Raw genomic sequence first — 3,061 nt, 5'->3', positions numbered from 1 at the left:
ACATTTTCTAGAGAAGTCCTTAAACAATTAATAGACTATATAGGTAGGTTTAAACACATATATTATACTACCAACACGACTTACTCGAACATGACTTAATTGGTTATGCATATATCTTCGAGTAGGACGGTTGTTGAATGTGGGATTAAAATTGCATTGAGATGTCAGAAAACTCCATGATTCTCTTCATCTACGTGCAACTACGGAATCACTCTAGTTAATAACATTTGACTTGACGCTGGAAGAATCCATCCAATTTGAAGTTAAACCTTAACAATATGTAACCGACTTCTTTCTTGATATAGTCTCTCAAATTCGCTGCTCTTTGTTACTTTCTAAAGTAATCACATAGTCCTTGCAAAATTCAATACAGAACTGTATATATGCAAAACTAATTCCCACAATTTGATACACATATATAAATGATACATCCTCCATCCGAATCCCAAGAAGAAATTCAAAAACAAAAAAGGAGTAAAAGTTAGAATTACGTACATAGCTCTGGCAAAGAAACAGAGAGTTTACAAGGGAATTGAATCCATGTCTCTAAAATCCTTTAGGGCCACTCTCTTTAGGAACAGCGGGTTTATCTGCCATAGAAAGACAGTATTTAGCGATCTCTCTAAACTTGGGAACGCTCCTAAGATCAACCTTGGTACCATCCTGTAGAGTAATTACAACATCTCCCCATTCTCCGATGAAACGTGGCACTACCTGAACGTCCTTGATCACCTGATACGAGAAATCGCTTCTATCCTCACCCGTCAGCCCCGAAATCACCGTTACCCGCAAGTTGGTGAACCTGTACCTGAGGTAAAAAGCCCTAGAAACCGCGGCCAGAGTCAAGGGCAGCCAAAGCAGAGTAAAACCCAGAAGAAGATTAGCTACTAGGTCTCCGTAGTGAGCGCCTCCGTCGAAGAACACGATTTCTTCGGCGGCGTTTTTTGAAGCTGCGGCGGCGGCGCGAGAAGTGTTGGTGGAAGAAGAGACGAAGATGCGGGTGGTGGGTCTGTTGAATTGTGGCGTGATTTTTGAGGGGAAATTGTATAAGAGTAGTCGGTGGGTTGAGGAGGAGGAGGTAGTGGTGGTGGCGGCGGCGGCGGCGGCGGCGGTGGCGGTGGGTGAGAAGATGGAGGTGGAGGAGCCGGCCATTTGGGGGCGTTATCTGGAACTGTAAGGGGAGAAATGAAAGTAGAGAAGTGGTTAAAGGATGATTTTGAGATCTCTTGGTTTCTATTGGTTGGAGGATGAACAGTAGGACCCTCAAGATGTGGTCAATTAGAGGAGTGCTGTTATTGGGCATTATTTTGCCACGTGGCCTTCTCTATTAGCTATGAAAGTATTTTTTTTTTCTTTTTTTCCTTTTTGTAAATATTTGGGTTATGGATCTCTGGCTAACGGCCCAGTGAATGTATAGGCCCAATTTGGATTGTTATTGGACATCAGAATAAATAGTTGCTTTTCTCATTGCATCCGATGAATTTGTTGTTTGCTTTGAAAAGGTTATGTTTTCAGATTACCAATTTCAATAAATTTGTATTTGACCGATAACTCAAATTTTGTTTTTCATTTTTTTTTTTCTGGATTTTGTGATTTAAACCAGGTGAATTTTGAAAACAACATTTTTTTCCTATTTTCATGTGAAATGTAAAATGCACGATTATATTAAATAAAAATAAAAGCATTTAGAAATATGGTATGCCATGTTATAAATTCAATTTTTTTTTTTTACATTTTATATTTATTATGTAATGTATTATAAATTATATATTATACCAAAAAAATATAAAAAAGTTCATAAATAAATTGATAGTGGTTGATTGTCAACTAATATTTAGTAGGTAACTACAACCTATTTCATGATTTAGAAATATAATATCAAACACATTCTAAACAATGGTTTAAGTTAGAATCTAGTTTCGAAATTTGCTATCAAACACATATATGAAATCATAAAATACAACTTTATCTTCGTTGAATTCCTTGTTTTTTTTTATTTCCTACCAACTGGACCTTAAGATATTTATATAATCATATAAATACTTGGTCCATATGAACTCATTATTTTTGTTAAATAAAACATTTCATTTTTAGGTTTGTCTACTCCATACTTAAATTTTTAATAGGTTTCTAAACTATCGATGTTGTATGAAATAGGATCTTAACTTTAAAGAAATGATTCTTTAAACTTTTAATTATATGTCTAATAAACTCATTGATTTTCAAAATTGTATCTAGTAAATCGCCAACTTATTCAAAAAATTTTAATTTATGAATTTACAAGACATAAAATGAAAAATTTACATTTTCATTAGACATAAATTTAAATTATATCTAATTGAACAATTAACTTTTAAAAATATCAAATATGTTAACTATAGCCTATTAGATACAAAACAAAATGTTCATAAAGGTATTAAATATTTTTAAAATTGAGAGAAATGCATTTATTTACACTTTAAAGGCCGTTTGGATTGCGGATATTGTTTCATGGGTATAAATATTAAATATTTGGGATTTAAATGTCTGAATTTTAAATGTCGATGTACACGGTATTTAATGTCTGAAAGTCAAATATTTGTATTCAATTTAATAATTTGTATATAGAAACTAAAAGTAAATAATTATTTAATTAAATGCAAGAGATCACATTAATTAATTTATTTTTATGTCAATTCATAAAAAAAAAACAAATAAATACTTCTTAATTAAACATAACTAAATTAACTACTAAAAATAATCAAATTAATTAATTAATTAATTAAAATATTAATTGTTGGAGATGTCCTAAAACTCGTAGTTTGTAAACATTAAACATATTCTATTTACAATAAAGATATTATAGAAATTTCTATCAACAAAGATGAATTGTAATTACTAAATCTAATATACTAACCCATGACTATAAAATGAATAATTAAACTTTATGTAGAGACATAAAAGAGGGTCAAGTTTTAGTATATAGTAAAAAAAAAATCCATAAGTATATGGATAAGGTTGGGTACCTTATCTTGGGGGCACTGTGGATACGACCCGCTTTTTATATTGATACAAACGATAT

General features: G+C 31.8%; 1 protein-coding gene across 1 annotated transcript; it reads right to left on the bottom strand.

The window, feature by feature from the left end:
• Positions 1 to 302: 302 nt before the first annotated feature.
• Positions 303 to 1,202, bottom strand: LOC120080933. Its single transcript, XM_039035620.1, has one exon. The coding sequence runs from the start codon at positions 1,150 to 1,152 to the stop codon at positions 547 to 549; it is 606 nt and encodes a 201-aa protein (XP_038891548.1). The 5' UTR covers positions 1,153 to 1,202; the 3' UTR covers positions 303 to 546.
• Between the last annotated feature and the right edge of the window lie 1,859 nt (positions 1,203 to 3,061).

This window comes from Benincasa hispida, chromosome 7 (assembly GCF_009727055.1).
Source record: "Benincasa hispida cultivar B227 chromosome 7, ASM972705v1, whole genome shotgun sequence".
Taxonomy (NCBI): domain Eukaryota; kingdom Viridiplantae; phylum Streptophyta; class Magnoliopsida; order Cucurbitales; family Cucurbitaceae; genus Benincasa; species Benincasa hispida.
The sequence above is the reverse complement of the archived record's forward strand: the minus strand, read 5'-3'. Positions and strand labels throughout refer to the sequence as shown.